Source organism: Cnephaeus nilssonii (genome assembly GCF_951640355.1).
Source record: "Cnephaeus nilssonii genome assembly, chromosome: 20".
Lineage (NCBI taxonomy): Eukaryota > Metazoa > Chordata > Mammalia > Chiroptera > Vespertilionidae > Cnephaeus > Cnephaeus nilssonii.
The window spans coordinates 39,214,830-39,242,213 of record NC_137091.1 but is presented as its reverse complement, the minus strand read 5'-3'; the positions used below and the strand labels follow the sequence as shown (position 1 = coordinate 39,242,213).

The 27,384-nt window shown below is 52.0% G+C and overlaps 2 protein-coding genes across 4 annotated transcripts; one reads left to right on the top strand and one right to left on the bottom strand.

Annotated features, from left to right (window-relative positions):
• Nucleotides 1-140: 140 nt before the first annotated feature.
• DEDD2 (death effector domain containing 2) lies at nt 141-19,255 on the bottom strand. Of its 3 annotated transcripts, none has more exons than XM_079800205.1 (5): nt 19,135-19,255; nt 18,153-18,518; nt 16,608-16,730; nt 12,401-12,541; nt 141-1,346 (listed from the first exon to the last, which is right to left on the bottom strand). In XM_079800205.1, the coding sequence occupies exons 2-5, from the start codon at nt 18,478-18,480 to the stop codon at nt 955-957; spliced, it is 984 nt and encodes a 327-aa protein (XP_079656331.1). In that variant the 5' UTR covers nt 18,481-18,518; nt 19,135-19,255; the 3' UTR covers nt 141-954. The 3 variants fall into 3 exon arrangements, with proteins under 3 accessions (XP_079656331.1, XP_079656332.1, XP_079656333.1); XM_079800206.1 differs by having other exon boundaries at nt 19,097-19,227; XM_079800207.1 differs by having other exon boundaries at nt 18,153-18,528; nt 19,135-19,175.
• Nucleotides 19,256-21,293: 2,038 nt separating this feature from the next.
• Nucleotides 21,294-25,975, top strand: ZNF526 (zinc finger protein 526; the record flags this gene model as incomplete). The annotated part of the gene is made up of 2 exons (XM_079800091.1): nt 21,294-21,384; nt 23,391-25,975. The coding sequence occupies 2 exons, from the start codon at nt 21,294-21,296 to the stop codon at nt 25,373-25,375; spliced, it is 2,076 nt and encodes a 691-aa protein (XP_079656217.1). The 3' UTR covers nt 25,376-25,975.
• Between the last annotated feature and the right edge of the window lie 1,409 nt (nt 25,976-27,384).

Sequence of the window (27,384 nt, the reverse complement as noted above, 5' to 3'; positions counted from 1 at the left end):
GACAGATGACACAGCATCCTGCTCACCCTCCAGCCTGATACTGGGCCAGCAATTCCAGGATTGGTACTAGGCCCAGGCTCCCCCCATCAGCTCCTTCCACCAGCCCATTAAGAAAGAGTCCAGGGAGCCTTGATGCCCACCTATGCCCCTTCCAGGGCAGTTTTATTGGTGCCATTTATAAAATACCTTTCCCATCAGCCCCCAAGCCTTTGCCTTTCCCTTTCTGAGAAGGCAGCTGGCTTCTGGTCCTGGCCCCATGGCCAACAGCAGCACACTTGGTTTGATCCTGCTGGCAACACACGTGAGACACTCTGGGGGTAGTCCTTGTTCAAGTCCGTGTCCAATCTGGGGAGCAGGAGAAGGTGAAGGGCCAGGTCTGTGTGTGGAAGGTGGGCAGAGCCCTGGCTGGCTGTAGAGATGTGTGGGCAAAGTGAGCAGGCCCCATGTGTGCCCCAGCTCCATGTGTGGCTGAAGCCCAGGGTTGGGGCGGTCAAATCAGAGATCCTGAGAAAAGCCCTTAGGCCAAAGAATTGTGTGGAGCAGGCCAGGACAGGAGCCCCGAGGAGACTTCCATGGGGCAATGTGTGCACACAACCCAGGGTAGTGAACCTAATGTGCAGGGGCCTTTGGTGACCGTGTGGCTGCCTCCTTCCCTTGGGACCTGCATGCCCGAGGCCCTGGCCTGCTGGAGCTGAAGGGACACACTTGAGGGTGAGGTTGGGAGGAGGGGGCTTGGGAAGGAAACTCAGCTGGAAGTGGTTTAGGCCTCAGAGCCCACATCCTGTCAGAGGAGCTGTCAAGGCGCCAGGCTGTCAGGGGGGCCTGGCCATCGGTCTGTCTGTCTCAGTCAGAGCTGCTGGAGTGATAGTCCCCTAGGGGCAGATGGTCTTCATCCTCCTGAGGTAAAGGTGGCCCAGAGGCTAGGAGGTGGGGTCAGTCTTGCCAGATCCAGGATCAGGAGGCCTCCGTTGGGCGCCGTCCCCCCTCGTCCTCCATCAGCAGCAGGCGGCGCCGGCCAGCCTCATAGTCAGCCTCGTCCACACTGACCAGCAGGCGGACAGCCTCGCGGCCCACAGCCTCCCGCAGGGCCTCAGTCAGGAACACACCCCGCAGGGCCTGCAGCAGGGCACCACTCAGGTAGTCCCCCCAGAAGGCGTCCAGATAGGAGAGCTCCGAGAACTTGATGTCACACACCACGGAGCCCAGGTCTCGGGAGCGCAGCACTGCGGTGGCCTGCCCGAACACATCTAGCTGCCGCGCCAGCGCCTGGGGCCGCCGAGATGCCACACCTTGCTCCAAGGCTGGCCCATGTTCGCAGTACTCTGCTCGCACCCTGAGCCGGATGTCTATGGAGAAAGAGGGACTGGTCAACGAGGGTCTGACATCCAATACACCGCACAGGGGGACCGCCACTCCTCCTCCCTCCCTTGAGCCTCCTCTGCAGGCTCCTCCCACTACCCTGTGGGTTGCACTGCACCTGAACCACATCCTTCCCACTTCTGGTAACCACACCCAAGTATGGGTGACACCCTCACACAGCTTCCCTCCTCCGGTCTGGCCTCTTGTACCTCCTGACCTGGTGCCCTCCTCTTCCCCTCACGTGCCCCAGTCCAGCCTCACCACCCTCCTTGCTGCTCCCCTCCCAATACTGCTGGGCATGCTCTCTGTCAGCCGGGGACGCTCTGTCCCCAGTCTTCACAGGACTTGTTCCCTCACTTCCTTCAAGGTCTTTGCTCAAATGTCACCTGCCCAAAGAGGCCCACCGCAACCATCCCACTTTAAACTTCACAACCACCACCCTGGCCCCCAGCATTCCCAGATCCCCATACCCTGCTCCATTCTTCCCAAGGAGCTTACACCACCTTCTCACCTAAGTTATGCTTGCCCTCCTGTCATGCTTATCACCCATATCCCCACAATGTGAAACACAGATTTGGGTCTGTTCTGTTCACTTGTATAGCCCCGTGGCACATGGTAGTTGCTTATATATATTTATGAAGGAATCAATGCATGAACGAACGACTTGCCTTTAGACAACCAGCCTCACCCCTCTCTTGCCTTCAAATAATTGAGATTCATGGGGAGCCAACCACATCCCCTATCCTGCACCTACCAAGCAAGCACCAGACCCAGAAGACTTGAGGCTGGGGATGGGCTGGCTCTATTGGAACTAGGTGCTCTCTTTCCACAGAGGCTGCTAGGATGGTGGGCTGTAAGCCTGGGACTGCTGGGGGCCAATGTGCCCCCAGGAGGGAGAAAATGAAGCCTACCCAGGACCAACGATAGAGAGGGAAAGACTCCCGAGCTCATCACATGAGGCACTTTCTTTTCTGCTTAAGTGAGTTTCTGTCACTTACAACCCTGCCCTCATCCACCCAAATGAAATGGCAGCTCTGTGCAGTGGATAGGACATGGGACTTCTAAGGTTATCCTTATAAATGTGACCTCGGCATATCACCTCCCTTTGGGATTACTGAATTTGCACCTGTGAAATGGGGCCACTAACAGAACCTCCTCTTCACAAATGGCACAGGTTGTCCTGAGGACCAGCTATAAACTATAAATAACAGCAGTCCATACACACACACACACACTGTAAAGAGGAGGAAATGGAGGCAAAGAGAAGTGCACAGACTTGCCCAAGGTCACATGGCCAGGCAGTGGCAGCACGTGACAGACGTTGCTGAACCTCCCATGTCCCAGAGAGCAGCTTCAGGTCAATGGAGCCGATTCCAATCCAGGCACTAGTTGTGCGACCTGGGACAAGTCACAACCTCTCTGAGCCCAGGTCCCTGCCTAAACCAGGGGACAATCTCTGCTGTGAGGGCCGTTAAGAGGATTAAAAAGAGCAAAGAATATGCCCTGGTCAGCGTGGCTCAGTTGGTTAGAGAATCGTCCTGTTCACCAAAAGGTGGCGAGTTTGATTCCCAATCAGGGCACATGCCCAGGTTTTGAGTTCAATCCCTCACTTGGTCACATGTGGGAGGCAACCAATTGATGTTTCTCTCTCTCTCTCTCCCTCTCTCAATCCCTTCCTCTCTCTAAAAAATCAGCCCTAGCTGGTATAGCTCAGTGGATAGAGTATTGGCCTGCAGAATGAAGGGTCCCAGGTTCGATTCCAGTCAAAGGCACATGCCTGGGTTGCGGGCTCAATTCCTAGTGTGGGGCATACAGGAGGCAGCCTATCAATGATTCTCTCTCATCATTGATGTTTCTCTCTTTCCCTCTCCCTTCCTCTCTGAAATCAATAAAAAAATAAATCAATAAAATCTTAATTTAAAAAAAATAGAAACTAGCTGGCAAAGTGTTCCACGGGTGCTCCAAGAATGGCAGCCTCCAACAGCTCCAATGTGCTGGGGATCCAGTAAGAGCAGCAGGATAGCCCTGTGGGGCAGGGGCCACATTCAACCCATGTGACAGATGAGGAACCTGAAGGTCTGGGAGGGGAAGTGTCATATCCCAGACTCCCTTCACCTTTCACAGACCGTGTGAGCAGCAGAGCAGAAAGTAGAAGGCAGGTCCCTGCTCCCCAAGATGACTTCTCTGCACCACCCATTTCCTCCCACCACTCAAACCCCAAACCCTTCCTCTTTCTGCCTCAAGGGGAACCTCCCCCTCTCTGCTCAAGGCCCAGGGAAACCTACTTGGCCTCAGCCCCCGAACCTCCCATTCAGATCTGGCTCCCTCCATCCTAAGGGCCAGGAAAGAACTCTGGGCTCACATCCTTGACTCCTATGAATGTCAGTGTGGGCTGGGGAACAAGGGGACTGGGAGAAGCAGCACCTGTCCAAGGCCACACAGGCTGGCTCAGTGGCAGAGGCACAGAGCCAGGTGGCGGAGTCCGACAGACCTTGAGGTGAGTCCCAGGTCTGCCACTCTCTAGCTGTGGGGCCTTGGGCATGTGACCTCACCTCTCTGAGCCTCAGTTTTCCCATCTGAAAAACATAAACAAGAAGTCTCTGCTACACAGTGGGGTCATGAGGATTAAATGAGACAGCTCGTGAAATGCTTGACCCAGGGCCTACAACACAGAAGAAAGTCAGAAACAGGAACTATGACTTTGACACCCACAGCTAATCCCACAACCCCTGCCCATCTCCTTCAATCCCAGCTAAATGCTACCATCCCTGTCCTCCAGTCACAAGGGAAGTACTCCCAAGCCAAGCCTTACTCACTCACAAAAATGACCTGCCGGCCTCCTCTGACCACAACGGCCCCACTCACCCACCATGTCCTGCCCAGATGAATCCCTCCCAGATCGCCTTTCTCCTCAGCACAAATTGCTACTAGACCTGTGGCATAAACTGTCTATTCGCCCAGAGCCCACCCATAACATGAGGGGTACTATTTTGCAGGAGGATAGAACCAGAGTGGAGTCATGTGTGCCTCATTCATTCTTTTATTCAACAGCCGTTTACTGAATACCAGCAACAGGGAAGTGACATGAGCACCCCGCAACAAGAACTGAGACATATAACCCCCAGTTAGGGAGCACTTGCCATGGGCCTGACCCTACCCAACTCTTTTCCCTATCGTGGGCCCCCGAGTCCTCACAGCACCTTCATTATCCCCATTTACAGAGGAGACCACAGTCCAACCTTGGTCTAGAACACAAGAGGAGAGCACACGGAAGCCGTGCATTATCTAAACTGCTGCTCCATCACTGGCCCTGGATCACAGCACACGTGCAATTTCCTCTTGAGTCCTCACCAAAATAATGTAATAATAGGTGACACCTCTATAGTACTTCCTGCAGGCTGACACACACTTTACACCTACTGACCCTTTTGATCATCCCTGCAACCTTATAAGGCAGTGCTATTATCCCCTTTTTGCAGATGGGGAAACCGAGGCACAGGGGATGAATCACCTGCTCAAGGCCACAAAAACAAGAAGTGGAAAAGCTGGAATTCCGACTGAAGTGCCTGGCTGCATAGCCCGAGCTCTTAACTACCCGTTTGCTGCCTCTCACAACCATACATAGAAATCTGTAATTAAAAGACATCCTGAGGGTGAAGAGAGAAAATTATAGAGAATGAGGTGTAATTTAGATTGAAATGATCACAGAGGACCTCTCCAGGAAATGACATTAGAAGTGAAATGTGAATGTGGACAAGTAGGTTGAGACAGAAAAACAGGAGGAGAGAAGAGCAGCATTCCCAGAAGAGAGGACAGCACGTGAAAATCCAGAGGCAGAAAACCAACTTGGGACATTCACAGACTGAGCCGGTATGGCTGGATCACGATGGAGGAGAAGGGCACAAGGGGACAACTGGAGGCCCTGGCAGGGAGGAGTCTGGGATCTCCCGAGCTGACCACACCTCTCCGCACTTCAGTGGCCTCCTCAGTGAAGACACCTTCACCCCAGCACCTGCTCTCATGGCCCACTGTGAGGATTACATGGCTGGATGCAGGTGAACAACTGAGGCCAACTACAGCAGGGTGACTGGGACAGAACAGGCACACCAGTTGGGGATGGCCGAAGGTGGCTGGCCCAGGATGGAAGGAGTAGACATGGAGAGAAGTAGATGGTCTGGCTCAGTGTGACAGGAAGGGGCGAGGCAGAAGAGCACCCAGCACGCATGTGACCGGGGCCGGGGGGCTGGCTGAGTTTTTTCCTGTGGCCAGAACACCAAGACTTTGTCAACAGTCCCTCTCCACTTGGACAGCTGTAGGGAAATGCTCCCTGCCCCAGGACAGAGGGTAGGGTTATGTCTTCCTATAGAAGAGAGCTTTTCCTGTTTCCTACACTCATGTGGGCCCAAGAACTCTCTGGTCCTCCAAATCCAAACAATACTGAGGGCAGAGGAAAATGGGAGGGACTTCCTAGTGAGGGACCAGGGAAGATATGAGGGACAGGCCCAGGGCCAGGAGAGCAGGTGAGCAGCCTTGCATGCCAGTCCCTCTGCTAGGTGTGGCTTGGGGCCAGAGATAATTTCACTCAGGTCTTCTCCTGGGAGTTCCTAGTGGGAGGGCTGGGGGCAAAGAGGGCCTGTGCCCCCCTGGTGCATGGTGGAGAGAGGCAGCCAGCTCCAATGGAAAGACCCCTGCCCTCCACTGCCACACAGGGCCAGGACCACCCTCCTCTGGACAACAGTACGACCCCTTCTCTCCTATAGTCTCTTTCCCAAGACAGAGCCAGAGTTTAGGTGCCAAATGTCAAGTTCTTCAATCTCTACTGAATTAATGGATCAAGATAATGAGGAGAAGCTGCCACCAATGTCAGAGAAAGGTTAAGCTCACCTGAGAAGCGAGTTTGAAAAAACAAACCATCAAACCTCTGATCAAGCCTCTTGAGCCCTAACTACCAATTTTTAGGAGATATAGATAGCAGGGGAGCACATGCAATCAACCCTCCCAGAGGATGAAATTGGCAAAATCCAGTCTTTGGAAAAGGCTATGGGACAACTACTTTCAACAAACAAAACACAAGGAAGAAAAGAGAAAAGAGGCGGTGGGGGAATACAATAGATTAGGAGAGATTCAGAACCAATACTCATGAGACAACTGGAAATGTGAGTGCTAATTATATATTTGTTAATAAAACATTATTGTTAATTTTTAAAAAGAATTCTGGGAGAGAACCAAGATGGCGGCATAGGTAAACACCTGTACTTGCTGCCTCCCACAACCACATCAAAATTACAACTAAAAGACAGAACAACTATCATCCAGAACTGCAGGAAAGCTGGTTGAGTGGAAGTTCTACAACTATAGAGGTAAAGAAGAAAGCGCATTGAGACTGGTAGGAGGTGCGGAGGCGCGGAACGGGCTGGCACCCAGGTGCACTGCTTTTTTAATGGGGAGGGAGATACAAGCTCCCGCTTTCTCTGAGCTCCAGTGCCGGGCAAGACTCTGGGGGACCCAGACACACTGGGAGAAACTGGACTGTCTGGCATCGGGGCAGGAACGCGGGGGCGGCTTTCTTCCAGACAGAGATGCTCGCAATGGTCATTGTTCCTGTGCTGGGACCTCCCAGGTGCAGGGCTGACTGGCAGCCATTGCTGTTTGCTCCGCCCTGGAGAGTCACTGAGACCCTGTCCCACCCAATTTACAACCCCACCCAAGCTGTGCACAGCGGCTTTTGCATATGAATGGCCTGTCCTTTCTCAGCCTAAAACCTGTCAAACAAGCTGCAGCTGGGTCAGGGAGCCCCAAAGCTATCAAAAGAGGCCGTACCAGCAGCAGCCTGCCTTGCTTCACAGCTGGGCTTCATCTGGGCACCTCAAAACCCGATACAAAGAGGAGGAATCTCAAGATCTCTCTGTAGCTCCTGCTGGGTGGCCCCAGGCAGTGGCTGACTTTGCACCTCCTTGGAGATCCAAGAGCCAGTGTACTCAGTGGTCAGTGTGAGACCATACCAGATTACAACTCTTCACATCCATAAGTGACACACTCAAGGAGCAGACTCAGTGAGCACTAAAGCCCCACTGAAGCAAGTCCTGCCCCAAAAGGGGGTCTCCTGCACAGCAGCTCTTCCATTGTAGACACTGCTGGTCCTCACAGCCAATTGGCCTGGAGGTCATTCCTCCCAGTGACACTAACAGCAATCAAGGCTCAACTACAACAAGACTGTGCAAACAGCCCACAAAGGGGTGCACCAAGAGTGTCCACCTCAGGTGATTGGGGAGCCTGAGCCACTGGGCCCTATAGGACACCTATTACACAAGGCCACTCTATCAACTCAAGGAGACTTAGAAGCTACCCAATACATAGAAACAAACACAGGGAAGCAGCCAAAATGCAGAGACAAAGAAATATGACACAAATAAAAGAAATGGAAGAAAGCTAACTACTGGATATAGAGTACAAAACCACAGTTATAAGGTTACTCAATCTTCTAGAAACCTCCAAGGAACTTAGTGAGACCTTTAAGGATCTTAGTGAGAATGCCAAAAAAAAAAAAAAAAAAAAATGGAAAAGGACCAGTCAGAAATTAAGCATATGCTGACTGAAATAAAGAATAATATACAGAGATTCAACAGTAGACTAGAGGATCCCAAGAATCAAGTGAAAGATCTGAAATATGAGGAAGCAAAAAACACCCAACCGGAAGAGAAAAAAGAAAAAAAGAATCCAAAAATATGAAGATAGTGTAAGGAGCCTTTGGGACAACTTCAAGCATACCAACATCCTAATTATGGGGGTGCCAGAAGAAGAGAGAGAGAGCAAGATTGAAAACCTTGAAGAAATAATGACAGAAAACTTCCCCTACCTGGTGAAAGAAATAGACTTACAAGTCCAGGAAGTGCAGAGAACCCCAAACAAAAGGAATCCAAAGAGGACCACACCAAGACACATCATAATTAAAATGCCAAAGGGCAAAAGACAAAGAGAGAATCTTAAAAGCAGCAAGAGAAAAACAGTTAGTTACCTACAAGGGAGTACCCATACGACTGTCAGCTGATTTCTCAACAGAAACTATGCAGGCCAGAAGGGAATGGCAAGAAATATTCAAAGTGATGAATAGCAAGAACCTACAACCAAGATCACTCTACCCAGCAAAGCTCTCATTTAGAATTGAAGGCCAGATAAAGAGCTTCACAGACAAGAAAACGCTAAAGGACTTCATCACCACCAAACCAGTATTATATGAAATGCTGAAGGGTATTCTTTAAGAAGAGGAAGAAGAAAAAGGTAAAGATAAAAAATTATGAACAAAGTGACAACAAATACATATCTATCAACAAGTGAATCTAAAAATCAAATGAATAAAAAATCTGATGAACAGAATAAACTGGTGAATGTAATAGAATCAGGGGCATGGAAATGGAGTGGACTGACAATTTTCAGGGGTAAGAGGGTGTGGGGGAGTGCGGGAAGAGATTGGACAAAGATCTTATACCTATGGACATGGACAGTGGGGTGGCGAGGGTCTGAGGTGGGGTGGAAATCGGGTGGAGGGGAGCTATGGGGGGGGGGGCGGACCATCTGTAATAATCTGAACAATAAAGATTTTTTAAAAAAAAGAATTCTGACCTTTTACAGATACACTGTGAAAAATCTACAGATGAAATAACAGGACACCTGGAACTAACTCCCAAACAATATGGCTGATGAAATGAGATCAGCCACAAGTTGACAACTGCTGAAGCTGAGTGATAAAAGATGGGGTTTATTAGACTAGTCCAGTGGTCGGCAAACTGCGGTTCGCGAGCCACATGTGGCTCTTTGGCCCCTTGAGTGTAGCTCTTCCACAAAATACCACGGCCTGAGCGAGTCTATTTTGAAGTAGTGATGTTAGAAGTTTAAAAAATTTGGCTCTCAAAAGAAATTTCAATCGTACTGTTGATATTTGGCTCTGTTGACTAATAATGAGTTTGCCGACCACTGGACTAGTCTGTCTGCTTCTGTATCTCCTCCACAGAAAGCACTGAAGGAGCCCTAACCACAGTTGGGCTCAGTGGCTAGAGCCTCGGCCCAAGGACTGAAGGGTCCCAGGTTCAATTCTGTTCAAGGACAAGGGCATGTACCTCAGTTGTCTCTCTCACATCAATGTTTCTCTCTCTCTGACTCTCCCCTCCCTTCCAGCTCTCTAAAAATCAATGGAAAAACGTCCTCAGGTGAGGATTAACAATATAAAAAGCACTGAATGAAATGCAAAGTACTACAGCTTATCATTCAAATCCTTTCATTGCTTTCTACCATTTAAAAAACTGCGAAGCCCTGGCCAAAGGCTCACAGGCTCTGCCTTCACCTCCTAGCAGCCTTCCCTTGCTCCCTCCACTCCAGCCTCGTCAGCTTCCCTGCCACCCCTTCACCAGCACTGGCATACTCCCTCTTGGGCTCCTGCTGTCCCCTCTATCTGGAACATTCTACCCTAACCATCCACATGTTCTTCTGCGAGGCCTTCCTAGACCACCCTATCTAGAAAATATGACTAGAACTGTGTTTTCCATCACTCTTCCCCCTTGCCCTGCTTTGTTTCTCTTCTCAGCTGACACCTGACATCTGTCTCTTGGCTTTCTCCTACCATAACTCAAGCTACTAGAAGTAAGAGCCTCCTGACCCTTCTGTGCCTAGCATGAGTATTCTATAAATACTTATGGAATTACCAAGTGAGAAACCCCAAGTTTCGGCCCAGCCCCACCACTGTCACTCTGCACAATGGGGGCCATGACCCTTATACCTCAACACTGTCCTGAAAATTCAAAGTCAGGTGGATGGCACGCCCAGCTAAGTGCCCAGTGACTGCCCTGAGAGGGACATGAAAACTCAATAGGTCCTGTGTCTATGCCCAGAAACCTCACCCAACCCCCGTGCTCCCTTCCTTACACTCTATGGCCCTTGGGAGTTTAGTCTGGTTCTACCCCTCAGTGGAGGGCAGCTAACTGGGGCCAACCCCCACAGCTGTCACAAGTGAGAAGGGGGCAAGAACAGCAGGATCCTTCTGTACTCAGGTCTGGAGGGCCTCCTTTCACCCCTGGGACTGGGCCTCATTAAAGGTAAGCTACTGCTGCTTTCAGCAGGGCCCTACTGGGGAGCACCTCAATCCAGCCCCACCCTGCCTGATGAGTCAGCAGTCAGACCTGTTTACCCATCCCCCCTATCATTGCCAGCCACACCCCATGAACCACCTCCCTGCCCTCAAGGAAGAGACCTGATGCCTCTACTGGCAAAACCCCTCCCAGGCTCAGCTTGGCTTGCTCCCTAGGCTGGGGTGACTCCCTAGGCAGCCCAGCCAGCCTGGTGGCTCTGGTAATTAGCCCTGACTGGGGGGAGAGTCACGACCAGGCAGCCACCCTTCAAGCTGGTGTCTGAAGACACAGGCTAGCTCTGTTGGTCTGTTCCTCCTGACCCGCCCAGCACAGGTATCTGCAGTCTCATCTATGGGGGAGATAAGGGGGCGGCACTGGGCGGTGGCAGGCATGGCTGCTCTGTGGGCTGGAGGAGGTGCTGCAGATGGCTAGAGGAACATCCTAGGCTGAGGTGCTCTGGGGAATGCAGAGCTGCTTCACCTTGAACCTTCCCATCTCTAATTCTGCCACCCTCCCACCCCTGCCTGAGCACCTTACCACCTGATCTTGTGTCCACAGGCTTGCCCAACTCAGAGATGTGAGCGGGGAGGGAGACTAAGAGAGTGCCCACCCAGGCCTGTGTCCTTCCCTCAAGACAGGTGGATTTTCTCCAGGGCAAGGTTTGAGCATGAGTCTCCAGAGCAGAGTCCCCCAACACACCTAACCCAACCTATCTGCAGGTCCAGTCAGCTCTACATTTATTCCCTAACTAGAGGCCCAGTGCGTGAAATTCGTGCATGGGTAGGGTCCCTAGTGGCTGCTGCTGCCAGCGGGGGCCTCCCTTCCCACGGTTGGCTGGCTGGCCAGCCCCAGGGGATGATCTGCATATTAGGCTTTTATTATATACGATTAGTCCAACCCCCTCTCACCCTCTCCAATGTGACCAACACAGATCAGACCTCTCCTTCTTGCTAGACTGGGCAGCCTTGTCACTCATTTCCCTGCTCCCTCTTTTATTTAAGAAACACCTGACAGGGCACGTACCATGTGCCTGGAATTGTTCTAAGTATTTTACAAATCCTAACACATTTATTAACTGTTTTTCCAGATGGAGTCAGCGTCCCTTTCAAAACAGGTATCAGATTATCTCACCACCTTTCTCAAATCCCTTGCACTTGCTGCAAGGAATAAAAGTCAACTCCCACCCACTCGGAGACCTGTGGGCTGCTCCACCCCATCCCCACCCTCTCTTCGAGGGGCTTATTGTCTAAAGTGAGCTTCAGTTTCACTGGTCTGTCACTCTACGAAAAAGGTCACCTCCACTAAGGCAGGGACCTCACTGCTGTTCCTGCCCCAAGCACACGGCACAGTGACAGTGCGAAGAGAAAACGGGTACATAGCAAGGGCCCAGGACAGATGCTGTTCTAAGTGTATTACAACTGTTAACTCATTTTCTCTCTCAACAATCCTAGCTGGAAGGTACCATTAACAGCCTCCTTTTACAGATGTGGAAACTGAGGCACAGAGGGGTTCAGTCACCTGCCCAAGATCAGATAGCCTATATAATTGCTAAGGCCAGGAGGTAAATCAAGCAGCTTGTCACAGGGTCCTGTTTTCACCCCTGTATCACTCCACCATTGCAGAAGAAATGGTTGTTGAATAAATACACACTTGCAAATGTTTGCTGAATAAATGAAACTGGGGCAATGGATTATCAGGGAGGTAGCACGGGATGTGATCCTTTAACTATGGGCAGAATGTACATAAGCAAGATGAACAGAAGAAGAATATCCACTACTAAACAGAGAGACAAGAACCGCTGCCCTCCTGCTAGGTGTCACAAGGTACGCCACACTCAGACAAGTACCCATTCCTCCTGTCCTCTGGCTCACAGCCTGCCATAGACACTGTACATGCATTCCCCAAGGCCCACAGACACCTACCACAGGTCACTTTGCCTTCCGAGGTGGGTTTGGCCTGCTCCTGCTGCTGCTGGGGGGCAGCTGGGGCCCCTCTCCGCCGCCGTCTGGCACCACCACTGGGCCGGCCCCGACTCCGCCGCTGTCGCTTGGTCGGGGGGGAGCCTGAGAAAAACGGGATGGTTGACCCCTGGCGGGTGTTTCTCAGTGGTTAGAGCATCGGCCTGCACACCAGAGGGTCATGGGTTTGATTCCCAGTCAAGAGTGTGTACCTGGGTTGCAGGTTCGATCCCTATCCCCAGTTGGGATGCATGGGGCATGTGTGGGAGGCAACCAATCGATGTCTCTCTCTCTCTCTCACATCGATGTTTCTTCTCTCTTCTCCTCTTCCCTCCCTTCCTCTCTCTCTGAAAAAAATCAATGGAAAAAATATCCTCACTCCTTGAGTGACAATTAAAAAGAAAAAAAAGAGCCCTGGCTGGTGTGGCTCAGTGGTTGAACATCGACTCATGAGCCAGGAGGTTGAGGTTTGATTTCTAGTCAGGGCACATGCCGAGGTGCTGGCTGGATCCTTAATAGGGTGTGTGTGGGAGGCAGCCGATCGATGATTCTCTCTTATCATTGATGTTTCTATTCCTCTATTCCTCCCCCTTTCTTTGGCTGAAATCAAACAAAGAGAACAATGAAGTGGTTGAGGACAAGATGATAGGTAGAGTACCAAGGCAGGTGCCTGGGGAAGAGCTCGAGGCTGGTCTCTGCCATGAGGCCCTGGGTGAGCACCTCTGGCTCAGAGGCCCTGTCCATAAGATGGGAGTAAGTACAAGCTAGCATCATCTAGAAGGGCAGACAAACACGCCACCCACCCAGCACCCCCCTCCCAGGTGTGACCATACAGAAACTCCTGCACTGTCACACCAGGACAGATGGCAACAGCCATAATACATTGTTTATAGCTGATAGCTGCATACACTTGAAAATAATGTAAATGTGTAGCAAAAAGAATACAAAGTAATTTCCAGTATAGACTGTTTAGTGAGGTAAACCAAGATGCAAAAGAGGTGGCTACAGCTTGCTGTACTTCACATAAAAAAGGAAGGGAAACATAAATATATTTGCTATTCTTGCAAGATGAAACACTGTAAGGATAAACCAGAAATGAATAAAACTGATTACCTATTTACTGGAGTGGGGGAACAACAGTGGAAATGATACTTCTAAGAACATTTTTTTACATACTTTATAGTTTGTTTGTTTGTTTGTTTGTTTTAAATGTTTTTATTGATTGGAGAGAGAGAGAGAAACATCAATGAGAGAGAGATATTGATAGGTTACCTCCTGCATGCCTTCCACTGGGGATCAAGCCCAAAACCCAGGCATGGGCACTGACCAGGAATCAAACTGAGGACCTCTTGGTTCATGGGTCAACCCTCAACCACTGAGCCACACCGGCTGGGCTACATACTTTAGCTTTGACATAGGCCAGTTGTAGTTCAGTGGATGAGTGTTGACCTATGAATCAGGAGATCACGGTTTGATTCCTGGTTGTGGGTTCGGTCCCTAGTAGGGGGCGTGCAGGAGGTTGCCCATCAATGATTCGCTTTCATCACTGATGTTTCTATCTCTGAAATCAATAAAATATGTTTGTTTGTTTTTTAATTTTAAAGATGAAAGAAACAAACCATGCCCTGGCTGGCATGGCTCAGTGGTTAAGAGTGTTGGCCTACAATCTGAAAGGTCACAGGTTCTATTCTGGTCAAGGGCACGAACCTGACTTGCAGGTCCCCAGCGCCAGTTGGGGAAACCAATTGATGTAGCTCTCTCACATCAATGTTTCTCTCTCTCTCTCCTCCCTTCCACTTTCTCTAAAATCAATGGGGAAAATATCCTCCAGTGAGGGAGGGAGGAAGGGAGGAAGGGAGGGGAAGAAACCATAAAATTTAACACAAACAGAAACATAAATATGTATAAAATTGGTAACATAAATAAGTGGAAAAAGAATTATTTCAAGTTACTTGGAAGAACATTCTGAGTACAAACTCTCAGTGGGATATACTCCCAAGGACCAGGACTACAAATATGTGGTTTCCTTCATAGAGTCAGCTGTGGCATTAACACTGTAATTTTGAAGCTCTTTTTTTAATTGTTGTAAAATAAAGCAAATAAATCCGTATCTCAATGTTATTAAGGACCAAGATTTTCAGTAAAAGAAAAAAAATCCTTGTATGTTAATTTTGAATTAAAAATACTAATATGAACTTTTCAAAGGGACAGTTTCTAAATCTAGTCACTGGAAGAATCTAGAAATGATACACACACTCAGCACGCAGATCTTGGTCTCTAAATACCATTGCCTCTAAAAGAAACCAGGCTTCTGAAAACAGCGGATTCCAGGGCTGGGGAAGGAAAAATACAGGTGAGTGCCACATCTTGCAGTGACACAAAGCAGGAAGTGCAGACTCATCAAAAAGACACCGGAGCTAGCCAATTTGTACACAAGGAAGAATGACTAGTTGATTATAACACAGTAAATAAATAAGAATGCGTGAGTCCATAGTGATACTCTCCACCAAAAAGGGAGGGCAGAATTGGAAAGACAAATTCCTCTTGAAAAAATACCAGCTAATAGGTGTAGAAAAATGGAATAATTATAAAATCACCATTTTCCAAACACCAATGTAATAACTGGCTCAGACAGGTATCACCATTGGATACTGTCACAGAATAGGATGTGTCAGAGTGTCATCCCATAGATTGTTTACTAACCATACAGGGAGAGGGGATGTCACTTTGCAAAGGATAAATACGGCAGACACTACCTTCACCAAGGGATCAAACTTGCCCACTCATGACAGGAAAACCAGACCTTCTGCCTCCTGATGTGCTCCAATTCAAAGCACACCGCATCAACCAAGAAGCGTTCCTGCCAAAAATGTGGAACCTGAATCGAATCAAGCCTCCAAGACCCAATTCCCACTTCACAGGAAATATAGAGGGCAAAGGGACAAGGTAAATAATACCATTAGGAAATTATTAGACACCTCCGAAATAATCGGGATATTCTACAAAACAACTGGCCTGGCAGGGTCAGGAAGTCAATGTCATGGGAAAAAAAGAAAAAGGTGTGGGTCGGGGAGGAGTTTTAGTATAGTAAGAGCTTAAGGAGATGTAATAACTGAATTCATAACAACTCAACTATGAGTGGATCCTAAAAACGGAGACAATCTTACAGAGACATGAAAATGGACCATTAGGATATCAGAATTAGTGTGTATTTTCTTAGGTATGGTAATGATCTTGAAGTGGTAGGGGAGAATCTTCTTATTCTCAGGAGAGGGCTGCTGCTTTAGGGGTAAAGTGTCCCGATGCCTGGAATTACTTTCAAAAAGTTCAACAACAACATAAGAACAGAACTATGTATAAATTCATGTAAAGCAGGGGTAGGAAACGTTTTTTCTACCAAGGGCCATCTGAATATTAATAACAGCATTCGTGGGCCATACAAAATTATCAACTTAAAAATTAGCCTGCTATATTTGGTCAAACATTTCATTAACTCATCCTTAATGCCTTGGCAGGGCCAGACCAAATGCTTTTGCAAGCCTTATACGGCCCTTGAGCTGGATGTCCCCCACCCCTGATATAAAGCAAAAGCAGCACAATGAGTCTAAAATGACTGAATCTATGAAAACATGAGCATGTTCACTGTACTAATCTTTTAATTTCTCTGTACATTTGAATAAAAAAATAAAAAACAGGTCCTGGCCAGGTAGCTCAGCTGGTTAGAGCATCGTCCTGATATGCCAGTTGTAGGTTCTATCCCCAGGGTCAGGACACATACAAGAAGCAACCAATAAATGCATAATAAGTGGGACAACAAATCTCTCTCTCAATCAATAAAATGAAAAGAAAAGAAAAAACAGGGGGGAATTGGGATTAATCGGCACAATTCAAAGATACCAGAGTCACTCAACATGAACCTCAGAAACATGTTCAGCAAAGACACCCATGTGAATAATGAACCCATGAAGTGATGCCGTTTAGATGAAATATAAAACCACAAGAAACAACTCCATTTGTTGCTTCTGGACACATGCTTTTGTACAAATAGCAAACACACAAAGCAAAAATGAAACAAAATGACTCCTTGAGCCCCTTCCTTGATGGAGGCGGTTCATCAGGGTTCAGAAGGAAGAGAGGGAAACTGCCCTCACAGCCACCCAGCTGGGCTCACCTGTCTCCCACTGGCCCTGCTGAGCATCTGAAGAACTGCTAGACTGCCGACGGCGACGGCAGCTGCCCTCCGTCCTCTTTGTAGAAGAGCTGGAGGTGCCATAACTGTAGCGTTCCGGAGACACTGGGGAGAGAAAAACGGAAAGAAGTATTCACAGCCTCAGGCCCCTCGCTGGCCCAGCCTCTAATTCCCACCCCGAGATGAACACCTGCCCCACAGGGTTCCTGAGTTCCCCAGAGGTCAGAGTCCAGACATTCATTCCCTCTCCAACACCTCCCGCCCAGGTGTTGCTCGATGCCTCCAGACAAAGAGGAGGACTCAGCCAGAATTATTCTGTAAACTGAGTCACTGTAAGGATCCCAGCAATGTTGCCCACCATGAACTGCACCCCTCCACCCCCGCTCTTCCTGCGGCCACAGGGAGTAAAGCAGGCCTCTTCGGTCTCCCCAAATCTTCTCTTCCAGAGCCTGACCGTCAGACATATTTCTCCAAACGTGCTGTCAGTGCTTCCTTAGTGCTGCCCTTCCCCTGGTTACCCAAACCCCATGGGCTTATTCTGGTCAGGGGAGCTCACAATCCCCCTCCCTAGGCTAGCCCTACACCTCGCCAAGCAATCCTGCCAAGGCCTCCACAGCCTTGGCCTATGCAAGCATGGGGCTCTTGGGCCTTACGCCCTCCGGCTTCTGGCCTTAAGACTGCTGTCCTTCACAAGGATTAAGGACGTCAACTCCGGGCACAAACCAGCTGAGTGTGAATCCTAGCTCTTGCTTTCGAGCTGTGTTATCTGCAAGCCCCTGTGATGTGGCTTCTCGCCTACCTCTCTGCCCTTTCTCTGGTCCCCTCTGCCACACTGGCCTCTGAGGATGCCAAATTCCTTCCTGCCTCAGGGCTTCAAAGCTTGCACAGCGCCAGCAGTGCAGCCTCAGTTCAAACGCCACCTTCCCAGAAAGGTCTTGACTGGTTATTCACTCTAAGAGGGCCTCCCTCTACTTAAAAGAACTCTCTACTCTCTCTATACCATTACTTTGCTTTAGTCTTTCTATAACCACATATGAAAACAAGTCATTTATCTGTTTCAATATCTGATTACCCCAATACATGTAAGCCTCATATAAGTACTTTGCCAGTCCCATCACCTTCTATCTCCCGTGCCCAGCACACAGGATTCAGTTCTTATATGTGAACAAGCTGCTTAACTTCTCTGAATCTTGTTTTCCTGCACACTGAGACAATAACAGGACTTCCTCAGTGGATTACCAGGAGGATATAAAGTGACAGTTCATCTGAAGGGCTTACTGTGTCTGGCATGAAACAAGCCCTCCATAAAGTGGCCACAAACATCGTTATTGACATGGCCAAATTCCACAAGCTCGCCCCTCCCAAAGCTCACTGCTCCCTCTTGTGTTTCTCTGGGAGGAGGGGGTAGTGGCAGGGGACACAGGCTGTCTGATATGACCCTGTCCATATCAGGCACTACAGGGGCCCAGAGGCAGAGCGAGGGCCCTCGCCCCATCGGAAGCCTGCCACCCTCCCATTCAACCATACCTGGCCGGCGCCGCCTGCGCGCCAGGTGCGGCAGCAAGTCCTGCCGGGCCAGCACTCGGAGGAGTTGCCCCAGGAGCCGCAGGTCGCTCTCGTCGCACTGCCCGCGGCGCTCCAGCTCCAGGAGCAGCTCCAAGCCGCTGCGGGTGTGGGACAGGCCGCCGGCCGCGCCGGGGGCCTCGTCCAGCAGGAAAGCCATCAGGTCCAGTTCGCACTCCGTCAGCTGCCCGCCCACCACCTCGAACATACGATGAAGCGACAGCATCCCGTAGTAGTCCAGGCACTCGTCCTCCTCCCAGCTCGGGGCAGGGGTCGACCCAGACAGCGCCATACCCGGGGGAGGGGGTCGGAACAAGCTCGAACCAGGGCCTAGAACCCACTCGGCGGGGAGGGGGCAGTGGTCAGCGACGTGGGGCCCAAACGCCACCCCGCCGGTGCGTCCCCCGGCCCCCGAGACCGCGGGGCAGGTCTACCCTTACACCCTAGCCGGCTCAGCCTCCCTCTTCCCCCGGAAGCGAATGGTATCGCCCGAGGTCCCCTAATAAGAGGTCGAGACGTCAGACCTCACTCGACCTCCGACCGGCCGGGCCTGCAGAGCCCGAACGCCCCTCCCGAGGTGGTATGTTCCGAACCAGCCTCCGGAACCGACCAAGGGATTCGGTCCGAACGAGCCTGAGGGGGGCCCACTCCGGGTCACCCTACCGACTGCCCTTTGACCCTGGATAGTTTTGCCCGGACGCGCCCTGGGCTCCGTCCAGCGGTCCTGCCCGACCAGCCCCACGGCTCCACCCCAGGGGTGCCGTCCGAAAAGTGACCCTCTGGCCCCCACAAGCGCGACTCACCAAAGCAGCGCTTCGCCCCACATCGGTGGTGCTGTCCAAACCCGACCCCCTCGCCCTGTTGGGACGGTACTGCCCTCCCCCCAGCACCCAGGTGGTTCCGCCTACCCGCCACCAGTCGCCCTGAGGCCTCCCTGGGTCCTCACCGGAATCTGGCGTCTGAGGACTCCCGGGCGACGGCGGCAGCCACTTGTTTTGGATCTTTCTGGCACCTTCTCTATTATTACGCCTGCGTCACCTCGCCCCTCCTCCTTCCTCCGACTCGCGCAGGTGCGACCGCCACGCCCCTTACGCGCAAGCGCAGAATGGGGCTTCTAAGCCCCACCCCCAGGGCCCGCCCCCAGCCGCAGCGGCCGCGCCGGCCAGTGCTGCGCCTGCGCTGAGCCCGAGCAGTTCCGCGTTTGGGTTGGATTTGGTACAGGGTTGCTAGGTTACTTCTGCCAGCCTGCGACTTAAACCGCCGGGTCGTTGTTGCCCCACGTCGTGGCCTTTTGGAATTATTCATCTCATGGACTACAACAGCCCCCTCCTAATCACCATTTAGACGCCCACAGTACCATTGCCCATAGCAAAAGACCACGGTCACGACCGACCTTCCTGTCTGAGCAGTGCCCAAGCCCTTATGATCAATACTTGGACTCTCCTCCTTTAAACTCCCCCTTACTTCTAATGCCAACCAGGAACCTGCAAACTGGAATCCCTCAACATCCAACAGAACCCCCAACACCCATCTATAAATTCCTTCCCCTGATCAAGACAAGGACTCCTCCTTCTCATGTTAGGAACCAATACTGCCTTCCTGATTGCAATAGGCCCCTCCATCCCAACTGTGCACCTCCTGACGGCATCCACCACGAACCCCGCTGCCTCTTATAACCCCTTCTAGTATCTGCCCTCCAAGGTCACAGGATCTCCCAATATCCCCTCTCTAACCTGCACCTATGAGTTTCTCTCTGGGGAGAGCAGGTCTCTTATCAAAAGAGTTGGCATGCAGGCTGCTTGCCCCCGCCCCGCCCCCACACATAGGTCACTCAAGATCATAGCCACACCTGCCTCAAGTCAGGTTCCCACCCCATAATTATCTCCCCTTGGGAAGCGGGAGGCCTAGGTCCTTCCAGGCACTGGCTCAGCCAGCACTGGTTTTGCTTGGGCTGCAGTAGTGACCTCGGAAGAGTCCCTTCCTCTTTCTGATGGCAGTTGTAACCTATGGAACCCCGTCCTGGGTCGGGCACACATTGGTGCCCAGTAAGTGCATATCATTAAACCCACCGAAGAGTGGGAGGGAAGGGAAAGCAAACTGGGAAGGAGTATGTCCATGTTGAATGGGTTATAGTGAGCAGCCACGGTGTATCAGGCCCTGTACTGAGCGCTTTTTATTTATTTTTATTTTTTAAGCTTATAAAATGAAAATAATGCTTTAATCAGTCAAAAGCATATAGGGTCATCTAATCAATCCAGGAAAACAAGGCCATGCCTTAAAAATATGGAACGCTTCATGAATTTGCGTGTCATCCTTGTGCGGGGGGCCATGCTAATCTCCTCTGTATCATTCCAATTTTAGTATATGTGCTACCGAAGCGAGTACTTGTTTTTTCTTTTTATGAGAGAGGAAGAGACCTCGATTTTGTTGTTCCACTTATTTATGCTTTCATTGGTTGCTTCTTACTAGGGATCGAACCCGCAACCTTGGGATATCAGGACGATGCTCTAACCAATTGAGTTACCCAGCCAGGGCCAAAATATGTTATTTATGTGAGAGAGGAAGGGAGAGGGAGAGGTAGAAACATCGATGAGAGAGCCTGCAACCCAGGCATGTGCCCTAATCGGGAATCGAACTGGGATCCCTTGGTTCGTAGGTCTACACTCAACCATTAAGCCACACCGGGCCAGTTTTTGTGTTTGATTGCATCCAGTTCCCTCAATAACCTTGGATACGACTCATTTTACACAGGAGTAAAAGTGAGGTCCAGAGAGAAGTCCTCCCAGTGTGTCTGGCTCCGAAGCTGTGTTCCCAGAGATGCTCAATCTTTTCAGCTATGACACCTCGGTCAAGGTCTCACGCCGCCCAGTCCACCCTCACTTCAACCGTGCGCACCCGCCTCTCCCAGCAGACGAGGCACCAACGCGGCCAGCCGGGGAGAACTGCGCAGGCGCCCCTCGGAGCCCCGAGCCCAGCCCACAGGGCTCGGCCGTGTGTGCGTGGAGACACTCGCCGAGCCCCGCCTGAGCTTCAACACGCAGGCTCCAGGGCGCGTGCCCTACGCTGCCGGCTCTGATTGGCCGCCACGGGTAAGGGCGCCGCCCAATGGGAGGTGTGGATGGTGAGGGGTGCCGCACACCGGGAGCCGGGGGTCTGTGTCAGGAGCGGCGGGGTCTGCAGGAGGCGAGAGAGACGGGTGAGGGTCACCGCGCCGCGGGGGCGGGCGGGTGAAGAGAGAGCGCTGGGCCGACGGAGAGGATGGAGGGAGACGAAGGGGACGCCGGAGGTCGAAGAGCTTTGGGGCCTGCGCTGTGGCGGGAGCGGCGCGGAGTGGAAGGAGAGCGCTCCTTGCTATGTGCCCTGGAGCATTGATGGACTCCGGCGGTGTGCCGGACCCTCCCCTTGAGCTCTCCGTTCCCCGACACTTTGCAAGGGAGCTCTTAGGTTGCAGAGTCGATGTGTCTGGTCAGAGAAAAGGGATGTGTAGCTGTGCAGCGAGAAAGTTGAACTTCCAGGCCCCTGGTGGGTTCTTTTCCTGGAAGGACTGATTGGTCTACTGTATAGAAAACCCCCCATTCCTCCCCCCAATAGTTTACAATCCATGATTGGGAAGGGGGGAATGTAAACGAGGAAAATCCAAATGTTAGGTCTTTCAGGCTACCTACCTTCTAGAAAGACCTTTACTGGGTACTACTTGGCGTAAACTTGACACCAGGCACTGGACCCCCTCCTAGAGTTCTCTGTTTAGAGTGGGGCTGTAAACAAGAAAAAAATTAAACTCTCAGGCCCTGGCAACTCAAAAATTAGTGAGGAAGTTAAGGATAGTGTACTCCTGGGCTTTTAGTGAATTTTTTACTCAAGGAGCATTTATTGGGCACCAGCTGAAAGCAGGGTCCTGTGCTGGGCTGTTTTTGTGGGAGTTCTAACAGGAGAGTTGGTCTGGTGGGGAGGTGGAATGTACACTGGGGCCTCACTTCCTGGAGGGAGGATTATTCATTCACTAAATATCCACTCAGTGTCTAAGGTGTGCTAAGCATTGTTCTTGGCATTGGAACTGTATCAGTGATGACCAGACTAAAATCCCTGCCCTCTGGGAACTTAATAGGAGCAATGTTTATGTGCCAGGCTGTAGACTGCCCTCTGGCATTAACAGATGTGTTGAAGAGATGGAGAAGGTGGAAATTGAATTGGGAAAATTAGCTCTTATACTTGTGGGGTTGGCGGGGGGGGGGGGTGTCATTTGCTGAAGAGACCCTGGGCCTCTGCTATGTGAAATGACCTATATGAACTGAGCCCACACGTTTAGACGGGGAGATGGAGCACATAGATAAAAGTTTAATAGTTAAAATCCCCGTCCCTGGTCAGTGCTTTAGTTGGTGACAACGGTCCCTATAGTGAATCAGACCTGTCCTGCCTACAAGCTCAGTGAGGAACACAGAGACTTCATCCCAAGTTCATGATAATTGCTATAATAGAGGTGGCACTGGATAACCTTGGTGACTGAGGAGGAGGGGAGTGGCCACCAGCCTCAGGCTGTAGACAGGTCGGAAAAAGCTTCACAAAGGAAATGCTGGGGAGGAGTTTGCTAGAGGAGAAGAGGAGAGAACTTACTTGGTAGAAGGAATAGCAAGCATCAAAGACCTAGGGTCCAAAAACATTTCTGGGTAACTACCAGTGGTTCTGCCTAGCCTTTATTAAGTACCAGGGACTCTGTGGTCAGTACTACTTTTAGCCCCATTTCACAAGGGAGAAGACGGTCTCCAGAGAGGAAGTATGTGGTGGAGCTCAGATTCAAGCCAAGGGCAGTGTGGTCCCAGGGCCTGGGCTCTTAACCTCTTTGCTGCATCTCTGTCTCCATGTAGAAGGAGGACAGGTGCTGCACAGAGAGGAACCTGCACAGGCAGAGGCCGAGAGGCCCAGAAAGACATGTGTTCTCAGAAAGGGTGCAACCATCCCTCTGGGTACGGAGGGCAGCATCAGAGGCCAGACTGAGGAGGGCTGTCTCTCCTGCAGACGTCTGGCCGCCATGGGACGTGTGTTCGCTTCAGAGTCACAGGCTCATTAAAGACTGAGGCACAAACGCTGGGTCTAACCTTGGTGACTGACAGAGGCTAATGAGTGACAGGATGGACCAAGGAACTCCTAAGACATCCCCTCTCCCCTTGGATTCCTGGTGCCTCACCAGCTCCCTTCTTTCTCCAGGCACTGCTTTCCCCACAATGGCAGAGATGGCCGAGATGACCGAGATGCTGACCCAGATATCACCAAGGGCAATGGAGATGGCAACAGAGGTGACTGATATGAAACCTGAGGAAGCCCTGGCCTCCTCCCTCTTCCTCCAGCACCACCAGTTCATGTGCTCTGAGTGTGGCAGCCTCTACAACACACTGGAGGAGGTCATCTCACACCAGGATCAGCATGTGCCCACTGTCCCAGAGGAGGAGGCACTGACCACCCAGGACGCTGGCCTGGAGCCAGAGCTGGTGCCAGGTACTGAGGATGGGCCTTTCCAGTGTGGTGAGTGCAGCCAGCTCATCCTCTCCCGCGGTGAGCTCCTGGCCCACCAGGACTCCCACCTGCAGGCGTCTGCAAGCCAGATCCAGTACCAGTGTGGGGACTGCCAGGAGCTGTTCCCCTTGCCTGAGCTGTGGGTGGCTCATCGGAAGGCCCAGCACCTTTCTACTGCAGCGGCCGGACCACCAGTGCTGCCGCCTCCCCCGCCCCCTCCCTCAGCACCGCCACCTCAGTCTCCTGCTCCACCTGGAGTCAAGATGGAGCCCTATGAGTGTCCTGAATGCTGTACCCTCTGCGCCACCCCTGAGGAATTCTTGGAGCATCAAGGCACCCACTTTGACTCCCTAGAGAAAGAGGAATGCAATGGGCTAGAGGAAGATGAGGATGAAGAAGATGATGAGACGGAGGAGGAGGAGGCGTTGGCCTCAGAGGTTGGTGACAGGGCTATAGAGGGCGACAAGTCCACAGATGCCCGGACCCAGAACTGTGGAGATTGTCCCCAACACTGGACCTCCGCAGAGGCACGCCGACGACACCGGCGTGCATCCCATGGCCCGGCATCAACAACCCACCCCTTCCGCTGCAGCCAGTGCCAGCGCAGCTTCAGCTCAGCAAACCGCCTCCTGGCTCATGGGCGGGCCCATGTCGGGGGCACACACGAGTGTACCACCTGCTTCAAGGTCTTCAAGAAAGCAGCTTCACTGGAACAGCACCTGCGGCTGCACCGTGGGGAAGCCCGCTACCTCTGCGTGGACTGTGGCCGTGGCTTCAGCACAGAACTCACCCTGGTGGCCCACCGGCGGGCCCACACCGCCAACCCACTGCATCGCTGCCGCTGCGGCAAGACATTCAGCAACATGACCAAGTTTCTCTACCACAGGCGCACCCACGCCGGCAAGAGTGGGGTGCCCCCCCTCACAGCAGGAGCCTCCCTGACTCCAGCGGAGCCCATGCCCCCGCCACCGCCCCCGACCCCACCTGCCCAGCTGCCCTGCCCACAGTGCTCAAAGTCCTTCGCCTCAGCCTCCCGCCTCTCTCGGCACCGGCGTACAGTCCATGGGCCCCCTGAGCGGCGACACTGCTGCGGGGTTTGTGGCAAGGGATTCAAGAAGCTGGTCCATGTGCACAACCACCTGCGGACACACACGGGCGAGAGGCCCTTCCAGTGCCACTCCTGTGGCAAGACCTTTGCTTCTCTGGCCAATCTCAGCCGCCACCAATTGACCCACACAGGCGTGCGTCCCTACCAGTGCCTGGACTGTGGTAAGCGCTTCACACAGAGCTCCAACCTGCAGCAGCATCGGAGGCTGCACCTGCGGCCAGTGGCCTTCGCTCGAGCACCCCGCCTCCCCATCACTGGTCTCTACAACAAGAGCCCCTACTACTGCGGGACGTGTGGCCGCTGGTTCCGTGCCATGGCAGGCCTGCGCCTGCACCAGCGGGTCCATGCTCGAGCACGGACGATGACACTACAGCCCAGATCACCACCTCCCGCCTCACCCCCACCCACCCAGCCTCAGCAGACTATCATGTGCACTGAGCTCGGGGAGACCATCGCCATCATCGAGACATCCCAGCCGCTGGCACTTGAGGACACACTGCAGCTGTGCCAGGCGGCACTGGGGGCCAGTGAAGCGAGCGGGCTGTTGCAATTGGACACGGCCTTCGTGTGACACAGCTAAGAGCAACAAGAAGAGTTTGGTTGCAGCAGCAAGTGTGGGCTCCTCTGGGGAGGAAGGGGACCGCACCCTGGCAAGTCCACCCCAATGGGTTCCAGGATCTACCCGGGCATCTTACCCACTGGCTCCTCAGGACAGCCCTGCCAGGTTTCTCTTGTCACCTTCCTCTGCCTGAGGGGAAACTGAAGCTCTGAGACGTGATACGATCTGTCCCAGGTCACCCCACATAGCAGGGTTTGCCAAGGTTCTTTGCATCACCCTGCTACCCAGAAACATCAGGTAACCTTTCCTGAGCCCTGGCCATGTGCTCAGGTATGTGCCCCATACATCTTTAGGTCCTTCGCTGCCCCCCAGCCCTAGCTTCCCTGGACTTTCAGCACCCAGGACTCAGCCATGCCTGGTGGAGGAAGGTACTGACTTCTCGGGGCTTCCTTAATCTCACCTTTAACGATGGAAGGAAACCTCTAGGTGCCCTAGTGCTCAGCTGCAGACAGGGATGCTGGAGTCCCAGGAATGAGTCAGACACGGGGCTCGGCCCAGGAGGCCTATAGTGTGTGAGGAACATGCACAAGTACAGATGGCCTTGCTCTCTAAGTGTGTCTCGTTGATTCTTTATCAGCTTGGGTGTCCTAAGTCCTCCCTGAGTGCTGGGCGATGCTTGGGGTAAGAGACAAGTCACGCTTCTGCCCTGCCCCTCGGGCAGACAGAGCTCAGCTCCAGGTTCCTCAAGGTTGTGATGGGGGTACACATGGACAGTGGGTTCCATAGCAGGGGACGAAGCTCGGTGGTAGATCAGTAGAGGCTTTTTAAAGGAGGTAGGAATCTGCTAGCATAAGAGAACATTCCAGGCAGACGGCATGGAGGGTGAGTTCTTAGTATACTTGGAGACAGTCCAGTAATTCACAGCTACAGTAACAGCGAACCTTTGACTTCTAGCCGTGGCAGGCACCACAGTTACCACTATACATGTGTTATGATCCCAACAGGCCTGTGAGGTGATCTCAGAATTATCCCTTTGTATAGATGAGAAAATGGGCAGAATGCCTACTTCGGCAGTACATATACTAAAATTGGAATGATACAGAGAAGATTAGCATGGCCCCTACGTAAGGATGACATGCGAATTGGTGAAGTGCTGCATAGAAAAAAGAAAGAAAAAGAAAATGGACAGAGACTTGCCCAAGGTCTCACAGCTAGACAAAGGCATTGCTGAGATATGCACTTAGGTGGGCCCTTCAGCCCATGTCCATAACCTGTGCTATTGAATGATTGCAACCTAAAACCCTTGCAGGAGCTGGGGGCTCAGAGGAGGATTCATTGTAACTGGAGGAAAGGTGAGCCAGTGTCACAGAGCAGTTGGGGTTTGGGGAGTTTTCCAAAAGATCAAAGGTCTTGGGAGCAGGAAGGGATCCCCAGCCTTTTCAAAGGTTCCTTGAGGTGACAGTTCTTCCCTCTAAACAGGATATATGGCAGGTCAGGGAATGGGGCGGAGTGAAGCAGGATTGAGTTGTCTGGGAGGGCTAGACCTGGGAAGGCCTTGAAGCTGGGCTAAATTGGAGCAGTGCAAGAAGGGGTGTGCCCTAATGGGGGATTAGGGCTCCCTGGGGTCAGGGTGGGGCTATGGGGAAGACTAAAGATGGTCCAGGAGGGAGAGAACAGGCCAGAGCTGGGCATAAACCATGGGGACAGGAGGAGGGTGAGGGACGGTGACCTCATGGCTGACCAGATGTAACGGAAGGCGTCCCCAGCAGCCGGACCACAGGTCCCCTCACCCAGGCCAGCCCTCCTCCTCTCCTCTGGTCCACATGCCTTATGTATGTATTCATCATACAAAAAGGTGATGCCCAAATGGTTCTGAGCAGGGAGGTCAGGGTTTTACTGGGCAATATACAGATGCCTCTGGGGCTTCTTAGCAGACAAAAGCCCAGACACTAGACATCCTTGAACTCCCTGTGGAACACCGCTCTTCACCAGTGGAGCACATGTCAGTTGCTCCTCCCCGA